The following is a 19,788-nucleotide window of genomic DNA, read 5'->3' as shown; positions in this document are numbered from 1 at the left end:
CATTGGTATCATTGAATGGTCCTTAACGAACGGGTTGATGATTCATTTATTATTTAGACGTAAACCTTAAAGAATGATTTGGCCAATCCTCATCAATTGATGATTTGCATGTCTACCTTTTTTGAGAGTTGTCATGTTGATGGTGGTTGTTGTTTGAAAAGTTCAAAAATACTTGTTCCAGTGTGGACTGTGAAATTGAATAATCGAAATGAAGTGTGAGAGCGAATTGACCAATTTTTTCAAATACTTCATAGACAGGAACAGAGTTGTCAATTTCAAAAAATAATGTTCGACCCACTCGATTCAATAATTTCACGAGATGTTGTTGTTGCTGTTGTTGTTGTTGTGACTCATCCGTGTTGTTATTGTCATTACTTCTACTGCCATTATTGGTGTTCACAGACACACGCGTAATGGAATTACTTGATTCTTCCTTAAAACTTTCGAGAATGGTTTTTTCAATATTTGTCAAATCTTGTTCTTGATCACTCTCACTGGTAATGACGACTCGATAGAATTTTCCAAATCGTTCTTTGAGAAAAGTTTTAGTTCCAATTGCAGCTAAGGATCCTTCGACCATGATACCAATTCGATCACTGAGTTCCTCCATTTCGTCCATTGAGTGTGACGTTAAAATTATGGAATGATTTGCTCGAATTTCATGAATGAGAGACCATAGATGTCTTCGTGTGAAGACATCCATGGAGGAAGTTGGCTCATCTAACAGAATGACAGGAGGTTCCCCTATTAATGCAAGAGCTACAGATAATTTTCGTTTCATTCCTCCACTCAGCTCTTTCACTGCCTTACCGTAATCGTCAGGTGCGAATTTAAATCTCTCCAATGTTTGGCGTACATTTTGATTCGAGTAATTGCCTCGAATGAAATGATAAATTTGAACATGTTCTGCTACTGTTAGATTTTCGTAGAGTCTATTGTTTTGAGGACACACGCCAAGATTGGTTGGAGATCCAAACTGTTCAAAAACATTGGATCCGTTAATGGTAATCTGACCATTACCAATACCAGTGATAGAACAAATGGTTTTAAGAAGAGTTGTTTTTGAAGCTCCGTTTTTTCCCAAGAGCCCAAGAACTTCGCCACGTTTCACACCAAAATTCACACCTCGAAGAACATGATAATCTCCATACCATTTGTGAACGTTGTGAAATTGCAAAACGTAATTGGATGGATCTTCGTATGCTTCCTCTTCAACGTCGATGGATTGGTGTGAAGAACCAATCAGTAGACCTGCAGGGTTCTCCAAAGTATCTTGGTTTTGCATTTCAAATTCATTCTCGTTTAGGGTCAAAGTAGTTTTTTGTGGCGTTGATTCTATTTTGAAAAGTTTTCGTGCGAAATTGAAGGGCAGCATTCGAGAGAGCCAAGAGTTTGGTTTTTTTCTCAAGTAATCCAAGTACTCCAAGAAAAGCATTAAAAACACATGACTAAATATTTGGATCCACATGAAAAGTAAAACGCCCATCAATTCTCCAGAATTTCCTCTAAATTGCAACATTTCTAAGAGTGAAACAGGTTCTCCACGATCTACAGCAAGACCCAATATTGAAAGAGCATAAAAGAAATTCCAAGAAGGTAGCACGAGGCAGAGTGCAAATTTCAGTAAAGTGTTCATCTCAAACTTAAAGAGATACCTGAATACAAGAAAGATGAAGAGGATGCAGGCCGAGATGATAAATGATGTCCACTCTATACGCATTAATGCGTCACATGGGAATGAATTTAAAGTGTCAACCAATGATTCACATAGCAAGACTTACTTTGAGCATCTTCCACCTTACTAAATATAAAACTAAATATGTAACTAAATGTAATAAAATAAAAGGTATAGCTCGTATATACTGCTAGTACAGCAAAAATCGAGTTGTCAACAAAAGCAGGAGCAGCAGCAATGAATGTCATGCTCAGGGTTTGTGCAGCTGCAATAATGGAAAATAAACTAAAATCAAAAATAAAGTGAGACATCCAATACAACTTTTTTGAGACAGAACTCAATAGCAACTGAATTTTTGTTTCTTTTTCTTCCTCACTCACCACTCCGGTGACAAAATGAGGCATTAGGAGTATTAGTGGCATTATTAAATAAAAAATTGAATTTTCAAGAAATAGATAGGTTATTTGGTTTCCAAAAGTGATGTGCTGAATTCCAATATTTGGAAATAAGCTTTGTACTCTAGGGTTGTTGTTGGTATTTACATTTCCATAATAAAGAATATCAATAATTGTTTGCTCTATCAACTGAGTAAGTTGAGGAAGTGTCTCCTTATAATCATTGTTGTACAACACCGTCACATTAAATAGGGCATTATCAAAATCTAATTTTTCAAATTCATATCCTCCTACAAAAGAGGTGTCATTGGCTATTTTCGCATTCATCTCCTCTCGTGATGTAAACACTTCGATATCCACATAAAAACTCATTGAATACGATAATCTCATTTGAATATTTTGTGACACTTCGGCACCATAAGTAGAGGAAATATTCATTCCACGAAACAGTAAAGCAATTTTGTAATCATTGTTACTTTCAGAATTTCTCTGTGTGGAAAAAGGTTTCACATTATTCGAATTTCTCGTTGGAGCGTTCATATGGCTGAGAGAAATAATAGGCGTGTTATCCAAAAACCATTGATAATACTCGTTTGTCCCAACTTGATAAGGATTGATTGAATTATTAAATAAAGAGGCATACGAAATATGGGTCATGGTCACTAATCCAATAAAAAGCAATGGGAAACCAATCACCATGACGAAATTCCTCAAATCTCTTCGCAACAGCATGATCTTTTTATACAACAAGCCTATCAAGGGTTGAATTATTTTGGATTTTAAAGTTGCAACATTCCAATGTTGTTCTGTGTGTTGCTGAGAATGATGATTATTTTCATTCCTCATTGGTGGTAAAGTCGCAAAATGTTCTTCCTGTGGTAATACATTCAATGACACAGTATTTTCATCACTATGATGATGCAATTCTTCCATCATCATCATCATGATGGGTTGATGTGTTTGTTGTTGGGAATGGTAATACTCATCATCATCATCATGATCGTCATGATGGGAAACTAATCTTCTCCGATCGTCGTCCTCCTGTTGATCATGCTCGCCATCATCACCCAGCAAAGATGATGAAGACGACGACGACGGATCGAATGCAGTCGAAGGCTGATTTCGCCTTTTTGGTTTTGTCATTTTTATTTGTTGTTGCTGAATGGATGTGACGTTCAACGTTTTTCATCCGTCAAGTCCAATGTTCTGCACAATTGTAATAGTAGTAAAACCATGAAGCTGACAAACTAAATCATTTTACAATCTAAAAATTGCATGATAATTTACCTCGAGATCTGTTCTTCTAAAAACAGGTTTTTTCGCCTATTTGAAGTTCAATAACTGACTTCAATTAAATGATTCCAATAAGAGAGAACACACAACAGAAACAAAATGTAACAAGTTTCAAACCAGGAATTCAGGGAGAAATCAGACACCGAAACCAAAGATTTAAAAAACACTCCAACTTCCAAAGAGCAAGAAAGTTGCCACAAAACCCCAAATGACATTCTCTGCGAAGCTTGCAACACAACTGCGTCGGAGAACAGACAACAAGATATTATTGGACATGCTTTCTCAAGCGACAATATCCTGTACAGAAAAAATAATGATAATCACACAAGAATGGAAAATGCAATGGCTTCAGATTCGTGTCCTCAAGCTGTTGTTAATCAGAAGGGAGGATCGATTGAGAATTCATTGGAAAAGTTGCATGATTCTCAAAGCAGTTGTGCCTCTGCTGATGTTTTGAAAGTGCTCAAAAACAGTGGAGACCGGTTATCAGAAAGAAGTTGCAAGTTTGGACAAAAGAACCTTCAATTTACCATCAGAAAAACAACAAATTAATGCTGCAAGAAGAGAACAAGAGAACCAATGATTAATCATTCCACTTGGATCCCATACAACGTCTTTCTCTTTAAAAGTGCCGCCAAAAAAATCCGTTATAAATTTCACAACAACAAATTCAAAAAAAATGAAACGAAAAGGTATTCATTCTTCAAGCAACGGAAATGGCAGAAAGACCTTGTCTTCTGTTGCTGCTGCTTCCTCTTCCTCATCAGCAATGAACTCCTCCACTCTCTCCTCTCCCCCCATCAAACAAGACAAGAAACGTGTCCGAAGAGTTTCCTTCTCCACCAAACAACCCGACATTCAAATGTTTGAACCTGCCAAATCGCCCACACAGCTCAAAGCAAGATCAAAGACTGCTTCAACAACGAGCTCGAACATGATGGCAAATGGAAAGCAACAAGTGCTCTCTCAACAACAAGATGATCATTCCGAAGATAAGGAAAATGCAATCAACTTTACTCTCTTTGCAAATCAAACAGCAACTCAACCGCCATCCTCAACTTCATCTTTAGGTAAATCCATCTTTGATGATGACGATGACGAGGATGATCAAGTCGATGCCCTTCATCCCAAACAAAGTATTAGTACCATGGAATTCACTCATGAATTTGCCAATGAACCAGTCACTAACGAGGACGAACAAACCATGGAATTTACTCAACTCATTCCAACCAACATTAGTGTTCTCGAGAATGAATTAACGAATATGAGCCTTTCATCGGCTAGCCACTCCACAATGTTGAATTCAGGGAAGAACAACCCAACCAACTCAAACAGCTCTTCTTCTATACAATCTAAAAAATCTTACAAACCGAATCTCGTGATTCCTGTTCATGGAGACTCTTCTCGATTGGAAGATCATGGTGGAGATGCATTCAATGATTTCAATTTTGATCCAACACCAGCACCAGCCATTCCTGACTCGTCTTTTCTCTTTGGAAGTGTGGAAGTGGATGAAGATGGAAATGAAGTCATGATGATGGACCAATCCATTTTGAATCAATCACAATTAAGCAATGGTGGTGCCAATTCTAATGAGCGAGATCACGAAGAACAGCCACAAGAACACCATGAAGAACAACACTTTCAAACTACTACTGCATTGAATGGAGGTGGTTCTTCTCTTCAAACAACAAGTTCTAACAATGTTCTCCAAGAATTGCAACCTCAACAGCAACAACGATCGGCACTGAATCAACATGAACCATCCTCTTTGGACCTTATTCCTCAACAAGCAATGACGTTTGACAATTTCAACAACAATAATTCCTCATCACTTATGAAAGTCACTGATTTTGCCTCCATCTTCTCAAATCTCAATTCAAAGTCTTTACTCAATACCAGCGCTCATGATATGAGCATGACCACATTGTTTGATCATGTGGATGAAGTGCCACCACTCGATGAAGATACCACTCGAACAATCACTGCTCAGAATATTACTGGAGAGCTGGCGGGTCAAGATCCAACCAAGAATGCAAATCCATCAACCATGACAGGAGTTTCTACTTCTGTCAATGATCCAGCAATTTCCAATGCTCTTGCTTCAAATTTAAATAGCACGAGCATGAATAATAGTGTTCTTTTGAGTAGTGTGGCTTCCACTCTTGGTAAAATGACCAAATATTCCATTGCCGACTTTTGGTCACACATGTCCATTCGATTTCTCACAACCATTACGGATCGAAAGTCAATGGTTCCACCACAGAATGCTAGAAATGCGTCAAGATTTCAGGACGTAGAATCGATTCAAAATGAAGAACTCTCCAGCGAATACAGAAAGATTGTCGTTCGTAATGAGTCATTGGATAGAATGATTGAAAATACAAAGAAAAAGATTGAACGGATCGAAAAAGATATTTCAGAAAAGGAGACTTATCTGTCCTATCATGAACCTGTAGTTGTACATTCAGCCATGTCTAAAACGAAGAATTTAGACATTCCAAACAATGTTCGAATTTCCCTTCAGAGTGCAAAGAACGGTGCTAATGTTGAAAAGTTCAAACTCAAATCAGAAACCGAAAACTTGAAACGTCAATTGCTCATCGATGAAATCTATGGTTTGGACGAACAGTTGCAAGTACTTGACAAGTATGCAAGGCATTACGAGTATTTAATTTCTAATTTACAGAGTGAAATTCAAAATAAGAAGGATGCAAAGAAGAAGGCAGCCCAACCTCAGTCACAGCCACATCTGCAATCGCAACCACAACAATCACAGTCGCAACAAACACAACAAACGTCCTCAAGGCAATCTTCCCAATCCTCCAACATGGCTCTCGTGCCAAACAATAGCTCCCAACCTCAGCAAGTGGTCACAGCTATCAACCTTCCATCCACCTCAATTGCTCCAACCACCACCACCTCCACTACCACTCGTAGAAGACAAAAATCGGAGCGCCTCTCCCTCTCTGCACAAGATTTACTCATTTCCAATCCAAATTTATTGAGCTTGGTGAAAAACAAGTTCGTACCATACAGTGTGAATCGAAAACATCACAATTTGGTTTTTGAATTTCCAAAGTTTTGTGATGCTGCAGATTATCAAAAACCATTAACTGTAGATATCAAATTTAATCCTTTGGACAAGTCCATTGTGAATGTAAAGATTGTGCCGTGCTCCAGTTCAATATCCTCTCAAAACAACAACATGGATGAAATTGAACATGCTTTGTTCAAACTCATTGAGATGCATATTGTTACCATTATCAAGAGATTCAGCTACACACGATATTTACCAATCATTGTTTCAATCATGTCTTCTCAATTCCAATTTCTGTATTTATTCATGAAAGAGATCCGCATTTTAAGAAGTCGAGGCATTGATGTTGGTTTCGACCACATTTATCCACTTCTACTGTTTACCTCTTGTCAGATACATGAGAACGAGTCAGGACATCATTCTCTTGAATTGAAAGCTAAACATGAACAGCACCAACTACTAATGAACATTACATGCAGGGATGGCTCTTTCGAATTGGCATGGACAGATCCAAGAAATGAAGACCAGTTGTTGGATCGATTTGTTTATGACTGTAATTTATTGAAACGAGTGAGGAGTTTGATACGAAAATGTGAACAACAATAACTATAGGAGCAACAGTATGAAAATAAAACTTCATCACATCTTCTATTCTCCTCAGCCTGTCAACTCTCTTCGGACCAACAAAAAATGTCCCTTCTTGCTCTTTGCATGGAGTAAGAGACGAGATGATGAAAACACATTCACACAAGGATCCTTTTCTCTCGCACACAAACATGGGATAAGCCTCTCCGGCCCACGAAACCAAATTCTGCAATTCCGACACTAAAATAACGGAAATTTCATGAAAAAAAAATAATTTGAACAAGCCTCAACCCTGATTCATGATCGTCGTTGTTCATCCGCAAAATGATGATATCCACGAATATTGAGAGCCCTCAATATCAGAGTAATAGTGGTGATACTCCTAACAGTAAAGGAAATGTGAATGGGGTGGGCATGATGCAATCATTGTCGTTAAGCAGTAATAGTAATTGGGAGCAAAAGAAAGGAATCCCAACGTATGAGGAAATTCTTGCAAGATGGGGCCTTGAGCATGGGCATCATTCTCACAGAGCTACTCCATCAAGTGTTTTGTCCAAACTATGTGGCTGTTGTTTCGGAGGGACAAGTAGTGAAAACCGATATCAGAAAGATTTTACTCCAACTCCAGTATTGCCAAGCATGCAAGATTTAGTGACCCTTATTACAGCACCAGGTATTGCTGCTGATTCTAAGGAAATTACCATACTGAATAAGCCTTACACGATCAACATGGAAATTAATGAAAAGGATATCATTGAAAAATACATCAAGATGCTCCCGAATCAAAGTGTTTCATCCTTGAATCTTTCCTCTTCATCATTCAACACCCCACAAAAGCGATCGGGTAGCAAAAAGAATTTACAAGATAGCCTCACAAAGAATAGTAGTAGTAACAGATTTGAATCTGATGCAATCAAACAAGGTAAATTGGAGGATGACATTGTCATTCGATCAAATGCATCACCTCTTTCTCCAAGAAATGTAAAAAGCAATCCTGAGTTCACTCCTACAACCACAATGCCGACAATCCCAGGTACGCTCGGAAATGATCCACCTCAGCCAACAACGCCACGAGGATCCTCGAGGTCTTCAGTCATGTTCAACAATGAAGATTTGTTTTTTGGAGGAGGGGAAGAAGAGACTGATGACGATTTTCAGAGCTACGAGTTTGGTAACAATGACGACTCATCAATAAGTAAGACTAGATTTTATGGTGTAAATATGCAAGCAGGGGAATCATTTTCTTCACTTCCATCAATGAGAGCACCAGCACAATTTGAAGGAATGAATGTGGAGAATTTATTAGCATCTCTGGATACAGAAGATAGTGAAGTGTTTGGCACTAATATCAAAGACATTCAATCGGACAAGGAAAGTGAAAAAGAAAAGAAACGAAAGGCTCTTGTCAGTATTCAGTTATTCAGAAAGGTAGACGAGATTAACAAGTACCTCGAAAAAAGTACAAAATGCACAAAATACGTCTACAAAAAGCCACAAAAAGAAATTGAAAACCTACTCAAAATCAATGCAATTTTTATCGATTGGAAGCTTGTATTGCCTCCTGCCATGAACTACATCTATCTCATTACCCCATTTCCAGAGATGAATCAATATTCTGTATTTAATTTGAGCAAGTTTGGAAAATTATTGGAAATAATTGGTGCAAGTAAGAAATTTGCTGAAGAGAGAATTGATTTAATTTTATACCTATTTATCGAGCTGCTGACCAAGTTAATTGCTCAAAATATCAACATTTACATAGACGTTTATAATTTGATGATTTGGAAAAATTTGGTAAGTTTTTGGAGTATGTATTAATACAAGTGGCCACAATTATTTGATTTCCAGAAATCCAAAAATGATGCTTTCTTTATTAGCATCAATCCAGCTCTGGAGTTCACAGAAAGACCAATAACTATTCGAACAGTGCGAACCATGATGAATCGTTTAATTGTGTCCCTGTTTGACACAAAAATTAAGAGCATCGTAAAATATGATGCAACTTCTTCTCGACAAAGACAACCACACGAAATGGTTTTTGTGTTGCCAAATCCTGTGGACTCTCAGTCAGACTTTTTCATTACAATGAACTTGAAAGACTTTCCAAGCAAATACATGTCTGTTCTTCTTGTCCTTAGCGAAGATTATGATATAAGAGCATATAATGTGCTAACATATACAAAGAAGCTTCTCAATATACTAAAATCCATGAAGGAGTGCAGATGGTTCAATAACGTTCTCGAAAATAAGTTTGAAAAAGCTCCTCTCATAGATGATCCATTTAATGATTACGAAAATATTGCCCACAAGTCAAAACCACAGCTCATTCTTCTAATGAAAACTCACAACATTTTTCCAGATCAATATTCATCAAGATACATTACAACGCCAATGGGGGTGAGATATAATAACATTAATGGCAAATCAAAGTTCTTAGCTAAGTATTACGCTTCCATTGACAGTAGATCGGTGATTTTGGAAAATATTGAGTACAGCCTAAATAATTTTTTAGAAATTGTTGACAAGAGGTTCATTGGCAGAGACAGAGTTCAAGTTTATCACATAATGTTAGTTCTACTCCAAGTCATTAAGGGAGTTTGTTTTCTTCATTCGAGATGTATTGCTCATTTGAACATTAATCCTTTCACTGTACTCATTCAAAGCGATGACTCGGAATTGACATCCTCCGAGCTTGTACGAAAACACTTCTCGGTCAAGTATTGTGTAAAGCTATGTGGATTAGATTGGTCAATTGAATGTACAGACGAAAGCGGTCAATTACACTGCCCTGTGGATCTGCAATCATCATTCGGTGTGTTAGACAAGTACCAAAATTCCTGCAGTTCATTTAGATATGTAATGCTGTACAATATTTTTACAGATGAAGGTCTGAGTAGGGTTGCGGGAACATCGGACAAAGAAACGTTAATCAAAATGCAAGAAATTATACCATTCATGGCTCCCTATATGTTTTTTCACAAAAAAGTTCATTTAGGATGTGACTATTACTCGGTAGCCATGCTCATATATTTTTGCTTATTCAGAAAAGACACATCGAATTGGCTTTCTAATTTTTCTTCGTATCGAAAGGCCAATGGATTTTTTAATTGGGAAGCATTCTTTATGGATATGGAACATAAAAGATTTGACCATTGCCTTCCATGCAGACCAGATATCCAACCAGAACTTAAACCCATTAAGGAAATGATGATGAAACTGTTTTCTCACTACAAGGAGTACAGACATCATGATTCGAGCACTCTGAAGGTTCTGTTCACTTCATCCCTTGCTGACACATTAGGCAGCACTGCTAGAAATATTTTAGTGCAATCTGTTGAAAATGGTGAATTCAACCCTGAAAAACTGAGCTCTCCATCGATGCGAAAAAACACAGCAAGTTCTCAAAATGTGGAAGCAAATACCACCATCATTTCAGAGACCAGAATTTAATTTCAAATCTGTGTAGTGAAAGTTATTTCCTATTTGTATATCTCGCAATTGTATTCAAAACATGTTAACTAATGCCCACTTTTAGATCATTAATTCTGAAATTTAGTAATTTACTAATTAGAAGAGATATTGAGTGACATGTCTGACTTATTATGGCTGAGGCGATTTTACTCGTTGTTCTCCTTTATTGGTTTCTGCATCCGATTCTCTGTTTTCAAACTCGTCATCCTCGAGCGATACACATGTCTTACACAGCACAAGTGCACCTACTGTGCACAAACAAGGCATTGTGACAGGGCAAAGCAAAGTATAGAGAATTACTGAAACAACAGGATGCAGCTTGTCTCCGAGATCGTGGATCCACAAGCACGACAGAGGAGATGCCATGCATGTATCCAAACAATCTGTCTCTTCTTGTTTTTCTGTTTCTGACTCCTTGGGTTGTGTTACTTGTGTCGAGAATGATGATTGTTGTGTTGGTGATGATTCAGTGATGGTCATGATGGTCTCGGTGGCAGTAGGTTACAGATTGTTTATTTGTCGGTGTGTGTGGACGATGTGAGTTGACAATTCTTCCAATGAAGAGGCAGAGTTGCGAGAAGGCAGTTGGCAGGTTAGAGCGGTAGTGGTATTGTTGTGGCAAAGTTTTTGAGATTGTTTAGAAACTTCAGAGTGGAAACCCGTAACCCTTCCAAGAGATTAACAGCCCACCTATTACTATCCTGCGAATAATCGCTGCCCTGTGAAATATGACTTTCCCAAACATGTACACATCATGCCCAATTTATTTTCTTGGCATGGAAATTGTACATGTGGAGAGAAAAAATCCTCACACCAAAAGAGTGAGAGAAATTTCATGTGAAGGTCAAACGTTTCCAGTGAGATGCTTTAAACTACAAAATAACAAACCTATTCAAGTGTCATTCACATGAAAATCATAGAAGTGACCGTTCGTCATGTATTACATTGGTTTCTTTTATGACTAGAATACAACAACGTGGGCCTCATTGATAAGAACCTAATGACATATCTTGGTCTGACCTAATGAATCATTGCTCAAACTTTCCATCTCGTGCTTTCTCTTCGTGTTCAATCGAATCGAACCATAATTCAATTTACCAAAACAAAAAATGCTTCGAGGAATTAAAGTGAGAAGACGACCAGAAGCTTCATCATCAGCGTCGGAGGAGAAACAAACAGAAGATGCAAAAAAGAGAAAGTTTGAAGAGGGTGAATCTACGGAACAACATGAACCAATCAATGAAAGCAATACTACTCCAACGGAATTAAAAAGAGAAGAGTGGATGTTAGCCCCTCCAAAAGAGTCCTCAAGACCATTATTTGGTGGATCTTCATCATCGGGAGAAGATAAGCCTTCGGATCCTAGAAAGAATATTCAAAATTTAGAATTAAATCCAAATTTAAATCCTAATGCAGCAAGCTCAAATCGAGACTCCGATAACTTGTCATCTCTATCCTGGAGAGCAAGAGCTTTGAAACGAGCTGAGGAAAGAGCAAGAGAATCTGGAGTTTCTGTGGATGCTGTCCTTAAGGAACACTGGGGTGATGAATCTAAAATAATTTCATCAAGTTATGACCGAGAAACTCTAGAGAGGTTGGAAAGAAATGCTCAACGAAACAAACATTTTGGGATCGATAAGAATATGAAAAAACCAGAAATTGATCAGCCTGCAAATACTCGAATTTATGACAAGTACAAGTCAAGCGAATCTTCTAAAAGAGAGAATTTGAATGTATCAAGATTTGGAACTCCGCAAGAAGAAACATTTATGAGATATGCAACCATGTCACAGGACGAGTTAAACAATCTAGCCCAAAAAGCTCTCGATGCAGATTCAAGAGGTGACAAAAAACTATATAAAGAATTAAGCGATCAACTCACAGAAATTAAGAAATGTAAAGAATTATACAAAAAGCATGGATCAGTAGCTCAGTTACCTTCATTTTATTCATCTGGAAAGAGGATTGATGGAGGAGCTCAAGGAAGAAAATACATTGGACATCAGGGCGATCAGTCCTTGAAAGAATTATACTTGGAAGCTAAAGAGCATTCCGTACAAGATTTTGATAGAGGTCTTGCAAACAATATTTTGAAAGATACACAATACAGATCTTCCTCGAGAAATGCCTCCGAATATGATGACCAATATTATGATCAATTTGTAAATAATACAGGAAATGAATCATTTGAAATTGGAGATGATAGAAGAGCCAAAAAGAAGAAACGTCAACAAACACTGGAAGAAAAACAACAAGCATTCTTAAAGAAGCACAAAATGTATGAATTCCAGAAGAAGAACCACGCAGAAACATGTCTATTCTGTTTTGAAAATAAGAAATTTAAGAATCATCTTGTAATTGCTACGGGTAATAAGGCCTATTTAACATTGTCACCTTTTGGATGCCTTACTGAAGGGCATTGCTGTATTGCGCCCATATTACATACAGTATCAATTCGAGAGACTGATGAAGATGTTTATGAGGAAATCATGAAATTCAAGGTAGCTCTTAAGAAAATGTTTGTCAATCAAGGAAAAGACTGCCTCTTTCTGGAAACGGTAACCCCATATTCTTTAAAACATGAGAAGCATGCTTTTATTGAGTGCATTCCTTTGTCACCAGCTCAGGTTGAGCTCGCTCCTTCATACTTTAAGAACGCCATTCTCGATTTGGGCAATACAGCATATAATCAGAGTGCAAGCGAATGGTCAGAAAATAAGCGTTTAATTGACACTAAAGGAAAAGGTATCCACAGATCAATACCTAAAGATTTTCCATATTTTCATGTAGAATTCCAAGTGAATGGAGGATTTGCACATCCCATTGACAGTGACGATTTTTCATTCACTTTTGGTAAGGAAGTCATATGTGGTATGCTCAAACGGACTCCAAACGAAGCAAAACTTCGACCTCCTCGATATGAGGAAGAGAGAAAACAAGCATTTACACTGATGCAAGCATACTCAGAGTATGATTGGACAAAGACTGAACTAGGTAGCTCGTCTTCATCGTCAGGAACTTCTCAACCTTCTATCAAATAAAAGTCTCTTAACTTTTTAAGCAAAATAAGAATTCTTAATAAATATTTATTCTTTCAGCTTTTGGCTCACTTCGTTTCCTTGTACAAATATCTTTGTAATATTTCTGTCGTCCCCATTGAAAATGAATCGAGCAAAATTCTCCTTAAGCTTTTTTTCTGTGAGAGTTTCTGGGTCGTGAGCAAGAGAGGATTCAGCTGGGAAAATTTTTGGATAAATGTCACTAAAGGTATCCACCATGGATTCGGCCACGTCAACATCCACAACAAGAGCATCAAATAGTTTGTCTTCTTCGAAATTACCCACCTTGTTTTCCAAGTTAAGTGCACATGCTCCTCCAATGGTTGCCAAGTAAAATGCTTCGTCAAGACTTAGAGATTTGTCATCTTCTGTAGGTTCTTGAGCATTGCGTAGGTGGTCAGTAGTAACAGCAGCACTTGCAATGAGGGTATTTCGAATTGCATTCAACATGGAAACAGAATAGCCACCAGAGTAATCTGTGCCCAGAGAAACTTTCACACCATTATTCAATAATTTTCTTACGTTCAACACACCACTATTCAGAGAAAAATTACTCAGAGGACAATGTGCAATAGTTGCCTTCTTTTCTTTCAATAACTTGATTTCTTCATCTGTTAAATAAACACCATGAGCTAAAATAGTTCTACGATTGAGAAGTTTCACTGCATCGTAAACACCAGCATAACTAGATTGATTTTTGAACAAATCCTTGACCAATTTCACTTCATTGACGTTTTCAGAAATGTGAGATTGAATTGGAAGATCGTATTCTTCTGCAATATCAGCCAAACCCTTCATTAATTCTTCTGAACATGACACTGCGAACTATTTGTTCCATTCCATTTATATTTTGTGGAATAATAAGGAGAAAAATAATTCATCGACATGCACGACCAAACCCCGAATAATAGTCAAGAAAAACAAGAAAATTGCTTGCATTTCGTCAATAAAATTCACAACGTACCCTTGGAGTAAGAATTGGTTTGGCTAATTTAAAATTTCTTGCAAGCATGTCTTCCACAAACTTTCGAGCATCGCTGATACCCTTTGATGTTTCCTCACAGTAATAGTCTGGTGCGAATCGATCCATATTCACCTTCCCAATATCTAAAAAACATTCAAAGTAAAAAATTTCCATTTCAACAAAAAAATTAATTTCCAAATTAGTGAATTAAAAATTTGATGTCATGAACAATAACCATTCAGTGAGTAATAGGCCAATCAAGTACATGCACAATTAAATGCACACTTACATGCTCGTTGTCCCAATTCTTCCGTAATTTCAGCCAATTTCAAACTCGCATCATTATGAATGGTTGCAAAATAAACACTCGTCGTGGTTCCATTCTGCAAGGATCGCTTCACACAAGACCGATAGACTCGTTGTGCAATTTCTACATCACTAAACCGAGACTCTACCGGAAAGGTGTAAGTATGTAACCACTCCAGGAGTGGCATATCCAATCCGAGACCGTTATTAAAGTACTGAGGTGCATGGGCATGAGTATCAATGAAACCCGGAATGAGGAATTGAGAAGGCTTGAGAGTGATGTGTTCATAATGTTCATAGGGCATTAATAAAGAAGAGAGAGATGGAGATGATGTTGATGATGAAATGGAGGATGAAAGGTTTGAATGATGAGATGTTGATGATGAAGAATGAAAGGTTGAAAAAACCTTCTCAATGGTTCCGTCCTTTGAAACAACAATGGCTCCTTTCGGGCAGTACTTGAGGTTGTGTTTGGAACACACATTTGTGTTGTTGTTGTTGTTGTTGTTGGTTGTTGCCAGTGCATGAATAAAGGCTCCAATAATCACCAAACCTTTGGTCCGAGCCGATGAAGAAGATGAACGGGTTGTCTCGGCAATTAAACTACTGCTAGCACCGATGCTCATATTGTTGGTGTTACTGCTGTCGAATCAATAATTGAATTCAAAAGTTTGAAAACGAATGAACGTTTTAAAGTGTCTGCTTGGTAAATAATAACAAGAACAAGGACGGATGGATGCAAAGAATGCTTTCTGTGGAAAATAAGTGGAAAGGAGTTGATGTTTTTTTTGGTATGTTTTTTGGTGTTGACAGCTTGAGAGCAGCTCCGAAGAAGGGCGAGGCATGCCTTTAGGAGTAACAAAGCGCTGCATGGTGTGGATCAGTTTTCACAAAATAGTCGTGTGTGTGTACGTTGAGATTAGATTTTATTCACATTATTGTTTTTACAGTGATTGAATGTGCATGATAGAGCTATCCAAATGTGAGTCTTGAGCAGGGATTCGCTGTTTGCGAATGTACATTGTGCATCAAGATTCGAACGATGAACCTGTTGTGTTGTTATTGTAGGCCGTTATGGATCCAATACTGACACTCATCCATCACAATATGATTCAAAAGAAACAAATGGTCTTTGTTGGAAACACCTGTTGGTCATGTTGAACTCATGGAAACAACATTCTAAAAGTCATGGTCTTCTGCATTATTGTGATTTTCCTTTGATAATTGTATATATGTCCTCTCAGCTAGATCAGTAACATCTCCATACAGCCTGTAAGGTTCAATATCAGTCACAACACTGATGGAATCTCCTGACCATTTCCCAACCTTATCCTGTATGCAAGAAATCATGGCATTGAGAGCAGCAGACAAGGGAGCTCTAAACTTTGCCTTTGAAATGTATTGTTTCTTGGTATGATTGACAATATATTTACCCTCATCAAAATAGATGGCAGGAGAATGAATCTTAATTCCCTTCATTCGCTTTGTGAGAAACTCAAACGGCGATCCATCTTCCTTGAGTAATTTCTTCAGCTCGGCTTCAAATTGTTTGGCCTCTTCTTCGAGGGATTGTTCCGAAATTTGGAGAGAGGAGGAAATGGATGGTTTGTTGCTTGCAGTATTTGGGGTGGTGCTTGTTTGATTTGTCTGGTTTGTCTGTTGTTGTTGTAATTGTCTTCTCTTACCCGATTTGAAACTATGCACGAGACCGGGTATCACCAACTTGTTGGCAATATCATCGTCGGCATACTCCCCGATAATAGCGAGACGATCCCCTCGCCAATCTCCACCATCTTCTATGAGCTCCATGACATCACTCATGTGCATGCCTTGATACGAGTTGGGATCAATGGAACGACCTAAATTCTTACAGCACAAACCCTTTGAAAAGTTGATGAAGAGAAAATGTTGAACCATATTTGGAGAGTACGATGGTAGTGGTTGTTGAAGGTCTGGATGATGAAAAGTTTCTTGTTGTTTTCTGTGTGAGAGAGAAACAGAGTGTTTGATAGATGGTTCTCGAGACTAGAAAATCTTTCTCGGAGTCTCTCACGAATATTCAATCCGTTGGGAGTGTTCTCTTGGTCGTTGGTATAGTTGTGATACGGCCCTGTCGGTATAATCAGCACACTATATATTGTGCTTTTCTCTCTCGATGATGATGATGGTGGTGGTCAAGTTGTTCTGATGGTGAACGTACGATTCAGCACAACCTAGGTTCTGAATTTCCGGCTGCTTCTTCTCTCTTTAATCACAAGAATGGCTTTTCCACAACAACTCTTCTCGGGTTGTTTTTTTTTATTGATGCGTTCGATATTTAGAAACATATTCAATCGTCGAACGCACAATATTCAACGAGGAGGTGGGGACATGATGATGATGAAGATGAGAACGCTCGAAAATAGGAGAAATCACACCAGCGTGTGCAAATGCATCACTTCCACCCCTCAAGCTCAACCATCAGAAAGCCTCAGAACGTTCCCAACCTCGTTATGACTTTGAGAGACAATGAACGTAGTTGTCATGAGCGATCATTACAAAACTGAGAAATGAAACCAAAGTTGTGTGTGTACGGAGATATTTGAAACTTGGAAATTCAAATAAGCTAATTTTAGAAGTTTTTTGTGGCGAACGAAAGGTCGTCATTTGGCTTGTTTTTTGGTTGTGGCCACGCTTTGAGGGCAACGAAAGAGAAATTGTTTGAATATCCCATGAAAGAGAAATTGTTTCCATCGCCATTCTTCCACTTCATTCTTCTGAGGAGGAGACAATTCGCGAAATCAAATCATAGAGCTTGGCTGGATCAATTCGTTCATGACAGCTACCATATAGGGCTCTAGGAACAGGGGCTGGTTTGACAGGAAGGCCTCTCACGATGATTTGCTTGTTCTTGTGTGATTGATCTTTTTTTGCATCTTGAATTTCATCCTCCAATTTTGTTTCTTCCACTTGTTTCTTGATATTGGAAGGATTCACACACTCAATCATATCCAAATGATTCATGAGAGAAATTGTTTTCACATTACTCAATGCTTCATGAAATCGAATGTTATAATCGGAGCATTGCAAACGATCATGATAACACATGGGAGTGTAAATGAGAGTGGCCTCTGGATGTAACATGAAGAGTGACATGTACGAAGCTGAGCCCTGTGTAGAGACGTAAATATTGAGGTCTTGGAAGAAGGTAAACATTTCCTTAAAGGACATGTTTTCTAATTTCAAATTTACAATTTCAATGGATTTGTAGAGATCTTGTTGTTTTTGTTGTTGAGGGCTTGTCAATTGATGATTGACCTTATCCAACAGAGACTTCTTATGACGGTTCAAATAATCAACAATTTCTTCCACATTCACGATGGCATCTTTGTTTTTGGTGTTGATGGGTTTGTTGTGAATGGCAATGGTGAACACTTTTCCCTTTCGGGACAAGACAGAGGACAATGATGAACTCAATGACTGTCGACTCTCGGTACGAGATGGTTGCAATAGTCCAATATTATTCAACAAATAATTTCTAAAAAGTTGAAGAATGGCTTCTCTTCGATACATGTCAAAGAAATAAGAATCTGGAGTGCCCATCACTAGACTTGAAAAACATGCGACAATTTCGTCCTTTTCATTGAGTTGCAGCTGTGAGGAGAATGATTTTGAGTGTTCTTGTCGACATGGTGCTTGTCCAATCGAATAACCTCTGTCTTGATCCTTATTGGAATAACAGAGTTGAAGAGGTACATATTGGGAGAAATATTTAGCCCAAATTAAGGAATTACTTTCCGCTAAATTTCCATCCATTCCTGCTCGTGAATGAATACCAGTCACTGCATTGAAAATATCATCGAAAAACAAAAGTCCCATATCGGTACTGACATACTCAAAGTCAAGCATCATGTTGAAAAGTGTTAAGAAATTATCCAAAATTAAGTGACCCGCATTTCCAATAGAATGTCTTGAAAATCCAAAAATTGGAGTTGAAAACCATTCGAAATCTTTGGAAATTCTAAGAATTTGATCCGAATTACTTTCCTGTATTTGTTCATTCTTCTTCTTGTTCATAAAATTCTGTTCTTGATTTTCTTGTGTTTCAGGTTGTTGTTCTGAAAGGATCAATTGTTTTGGAGGACTCCTCAAAAACACTCTAATCTTTCCAGGATTGAATTCTCTCTTCTTGGTCGCACTTGTACTCAACCAAATCTTTCCATTCAATTCACTTCGATTAAAAACATTGTTCTTGTAGAGAATCCAATTTCCCTTTCGACTCAGACACACATTTTCAAATCGACATGATGAATACAAGAATTCTGGATCTCTTGCAAAATTTGCATCCGATCGCAAACGAGTGCATTTAAAATCACTTTTAAATAATGCTGCTCCGTCTGTTGCTGTGAAAAAAGATGATTTGTCATGATTGACAGAATTGGATTTTCGTTTCTTGCCATTGTTGCCATGTCGTGTGAGTGGTGTTTCAAATGTTGAAAATGCATTTGGAATTTTCGGTGGAGAGTATCTCGTCCACACAAGATTCAAATGTTTGAGTGCTTGTTGTTGAGAATGTAAAATTTCTTGACTCGAAAATTCTCTCGTTTGTTTGATTTGAATTTCTGATTTTATACTTTCTGAAATTGGTTTAATTGAAGAAGAGATTGTTTTTGATTCATCTAGGAAAGAAAGATCTTGCAATTCTGTTTCCAACGTTGAAGAGGATGACAACTGACTTTTCTTGAATGAAGATATTTGAATCATGATCAAGGTCAAACCAATCATGAAAATTAAACCACCACACACCACAAGCAACATTATCCTCGATCGGTGAATGCTTGTCCACCATGATGACGATCCGAATCGGAACACCTGTTGTGGAGTATGAAAGTCTCTCCCAAGCATTTTTTTGTAATCTGTGTAAAGTTTGAATCGATTCCACGAGGAGTCTCTTTCAATTGATTCACCTAAACAGAGATATGAAAGAAATTTGAACTGCCATTGTGTTAAGTATACTCTTT

At 37.8% G+C, this 19,788-nt stretch overlaps 8 protein-coding genes across 8 annotated transcripts; 3 read left to right on the top strand and 5 right to left on the bottom strand.

Moving 5' to 3' along the window:
* Positions 1–112: 112 nt before the first annotated feature.
* FDP41_003284 (uncharacterized protein) lies at positions 113–3,213 on the bottom strand (the record flags this gene model as incomplete). Its single annotated transcript, XM_044706571.1, has 2 exons — positions 113–1,710; positions 1,782–3,213. The coding sequence occupies 2 exons, from the start codon at positions 3,211–3,213 to the stop codon at positions 113–115; spliced, it is 3,030 nt and encodes a 1,009-aa protein (XP_044562675.1).
* Positions 3,214–4,042: 829 nt separating this feature from the next.
* On the top strand, positions 4,043–7,009 carry FDP41_003283 (uncharacterized protein; the record flags this gene model as incomplete). The annotated part of the gene is made up of 1 exon (XM_044706570.1): positions 4,043–7,009. The coding sequence occupies one exon, from the start codon at positions 4,043–4,045 to the stop codon at positions 7,007–7,009; it is 2,967 nt and encodes a 988-aa protein (XP_044562674.1).
* A 303-nt stretch (positions 7,010–7,312) lies between these two features.
* Positions 7,313–10,438, top strand: FDP41_003282 (uncharacterized protein; the record flags this gene model as incomplete). The annotated part of the gene is made up of 2 exons (XM_044706569.1): positions 7,313–8,782; positions 8,837–10,438. 2 exons carry the CDS (start codon positions 7,313–7,315, stop codon positions 10,436–10,438), a joined length of 3,072 nt encoding a protein of 1,023 aa, XP_044562673.1.
* Positions 10,439–10,588: 150 nt separating this feature from the next.
* Positions 10,589–10,939, bottom strand: FDP41_003281 (uncharacterized protein; the record flags this gene model as incomplete). The annotated part of the gene is made up of 1 exon (XM_044706568.1): positions 10,589–10,939. One exon carries the CDS (start codon positions 10,937–10,939, stop codon positions 10,589–10,591), a length of 351 nt encoding a protein of 116 aa, XP_044562672.1.
* Positions 10,940–11,568: 629 nt separating this feature from the next.
* On the top strand, positions 11,569–13,500 carry FDP41_003280 (uncharacterized protein; the record flags this gene model as incomplete). The annotated part of the gene is made up of 1 exon (XM_044706567.1): positions 11,569–13,500. One exon carries the CDS (start codon positions 11,569–11,571, stop codon positions 13,498–13,500), a length of 1,932 nt encoding a protein of 643 aa, XP_044562671.1.
* A 45-nt stretch (positions 13,501–13,545) lies between these two features.
* On the bottom strand, positions 13,546–15,414 carry FDP41_003279 (uncharacterized protein; the record flags this gene model as incomplete). The annotated part of the gene is made up of 3 exons (XM_044706565.1): positions 13,546–14,343; positions 14,483–14,625; positions 14,772–15,414. 3 exons carry the CDS (start codon positions 15,412–15,414, stop codon positions 13,546–13,548), a joined length of 1,584 nt encoding a protein of 527 aa, XP_044562670.1.
* A 553-nt stretch (positions 15,415–15,967) lies between these two features.
* FDP41_003278 (uncharacterized protein) lies at positions 15,968–16,705 on the bottom strand (the record flags this gene model as incomplete). The annotated part of the gene is made up of 1 exon (XM_044706564.1): positions 15,968–16,705. One exon carries the CDS (start codon positions 16,703–16,705, stop codon positions 15,968–15,970), a length of 738 nt encoding a protein of 245 aa, XP_044562669.1.
* Positions 16,706–17,536: 831 nt separating this feature from the next.
* Positions 17,537–19,672, bottom strand: FDP41_003277 (uncharacterized protein; the record flags this gene model as incomplete). The annotated part of the gene is made up of 1 exon (XM_044706563.1): positions 17,537–19,672. The coding sequence occupies one exon, from the start codon at positions 19,670–19,672 to the stop codon at positions 17,537–17,539; it is 2,136 nt and encodes a 711-aa protein (XP_044562668.1).
* Between the last annotated feature and the right edge of the window lie 116 nt (positions 19,673–19,788).

Source organism: Naegleria fowleri, assembly GCF_008403515.1.
Source record: "Naegleria fowleri strain ATCC 30894 chromosome Unknown tig33, whole genome shotgun sequence".
Classification (NCBI taxonomy): Eukaryota; Heterolobosea; class Eutetramitea; order Acrasida; family Naegleriidae; genus Naegleria; species Naegleria fowleri.
Note: the sequence above shows the minus strand (reverse complement) of the source record. Positions and strands in the feature narration are given on the sequence as shown.